Source organism: Aptenodytes forsteri, unplaced genomic scaffold (assembly GCF_000699145.1).
Source record: "Aptenodytes forsteri isolate BGI_AS27 unplaced genomic scaffold, ASM69914v1 Scaffold168, whole genome shotgun sequence".
Lineage (NCBI taxonomy): Eukaryota > Metazoa > Chordata > Aves > Sphenisciformes > Spheniscidae > Aptenodytes > Aptenodytes forsteri.
Window position 1 is genome coordinate 138,184 of NW_008796047.1, and position 1,913 is coordinate 140,096.

Genomic DNA, 1,913 nt, shown 5'->3' on the forward strand with positions numbered 1-1,913 from the left:
TCGGAACAGGCTCCTCCAGGGGCTGCGGGCTGCGGGCTGAGGACGGAGCCATCAGGAGAGTCCCTGGCCCTCCTCCTCCAGGGGCTGCGGGCTGCGGGGAGAGGACGGAGCCATCAGGAGAGTCCCTGGCCCTGCCGGGACCCCTGCCCACCCCCGCCAGTCCCACAGGCAGCCGGGTCCAGCCTTACCTGCCGCTGCCGGGTGCGGGGCTGAGGGATGCTGGGCTGGAGTAGGAGGCTCTCAGGGTGCCCTGGCTCTCTTCCTGCACCCGCAGCGCGTCCTGGGGAGGGGAGAGAAATGCCAGCAGCTGAAATCAGCCCTGGGTGGGGGGCCAGGGTGTGCGGGGGCTGCCTGGGGCTCACCTGGAAGCGTGTGGCCAGCCTCTCCGGTGAGGTGTCCCCATTGGCATGGCTGGAAGGTGGCATCAGGGACCTGGGGACCAAGGGAGAGTCATGCATCTGCCCCAGGGGCATGCAGCCCCTGTGCGCCCGTGGCACGGCATGGCATGACCGTCCCCCTGCAGCCCCCCGGGGAGGTGGAGAGAGGCAGCAGCCCCAGGCCCCCAACTGGGACCGGTTGGCCAGGTAATGGCTGCCAGGGCTGCCCAGCCTCGTTACCGCCTGACTCTTTAATTACAGAGCCGGGACAGGCTCCCGCGCGGATGGCACAGCCCCAAGAGTCGCCGGAGGGGAAAAACAACCAGCGCACACGTGGTTGGAGACCCCAGCCCGCACGGGGATGCTGTTTCCCTGGGGCTGGGGACCCAGGCATCGGGGGCTGCCACCCCTGCCCCCATCACAGCACCCACCTCTGCACCTGCAGCTGGAGCCGCCCGGGGCTCTGCTTGATCTTATTCTGTGCCTCCACGTTGAGCATCTCAGCCGCGCTCTCCCCGTTGATGGCGACGATGACGTCCCCTGGCCGGAGGTCGCCCGCGGCCGCCTTCCCGTGCTCCATCACCTCCGCGGAGAAGAGGGCATGGGGACAGCCCTGGTGTTATCTCGGAGGCGCTGCGGGCAGCGAGCCCCCAGCCAGCCGTCCCTCGGCCCCGCGCATGCCGGTGGGAAGCAGCCTTTAATTGCGGCATCCCCACATGCGGGCCTCGTGCATCACCGAGGTCCTGGCGAATCGTTGGGTGCAGCCAGCTCCATGCCGGTCTCCGAATCCCACCCCGCTGGGATGCTCCCACCCACTGGGGTCCCCACAGCCCTGCCAAAACAGTGCCAGCCCCTCTGCCGGGGTGTGCACCGGCGCGGGGGGACCAAGGCCGCGGCGGAGCGGCAACAACAGCCGGAAACTCAGTGCAGCCCTGCCCAGCCCAGGGGTGGCACGAGCCCCCATGCCATCGTCACCCGCTGTGGTGCCGTTCCCACGGAGCAGGGACAGCAAACAGGATCCGCTCCCCGGAGCAGCCCGGCACGGCGTCCGCCCCAGCAGCCCTCCCTGGGGCAAGGGGGCACATGGGGGGCTCCTACCTTGGAGACGGTGATGGGTTTCCCGAAGTCCCTTCCCCCGGTGATGCGGAAGCCCCAAGGGGCCGGGCCGGGCAGGGTCACTGTCACCAGCATGGCAGCGGGCGGCTCTGGGCAGGCAGGGAGCCGCGGTGTCAGGAAACCCCGGGGTGCCAAGGGGACGAGGCAGAGGAGAGCCCTCTCCTCGCTCCACGAGGCACAGCCTGGCAGACCACCCGCCGGAGGCCTCCCCTGTCCCTGTCCCTGTCCCCCCAAGGGTCCCTGGCACGGGGCCGATGGAGACCGGCAGCGCCTTCCTTCCGGGGAGGGGACCTGCGTTCTCGCACCGTCGCAGGGTGCCGGCAGCCACCGCTGCTTCCTCTTGCCTCCCTGGTGCCCCCGGCCAAGGCTGGCGGCTTCCTCCCCTGCCGAGCCCCCCAGGAACGAGGGGCCCCCAGGCAC

General features: G+C 70.4%; 1 protein-coding gene across 1 annotated transcript; it reads right to left on the bottom strand.

Annotated features, from left to right (window-relative positions):
• Nucleotides 1-51: 51 nt before the first annotated feature.
• Nucleotides 52-1,568, bottom strand: PDLIM2 (PDZ and LIM domain 2). Its single transcript, XM_019473899.1, has 5 exons — nucleotides 1,476-1,568; nucleotides 809-960; nucleotides 363-432; nucleotides 189-280; nucleotides 52-91 (listed from the first exon to the last, which is right to left on the bottom strand). Exons 1-5 carry the CDS (start codon nucleotides 1,566-1,568, stop codon nucleotides 52-54), a joined length of 447 nt encoding a protein of 148 aa, XP_019329444.1.
• Nucleotides 1,569-1,913: the final 345 nt, after the last annotated feature.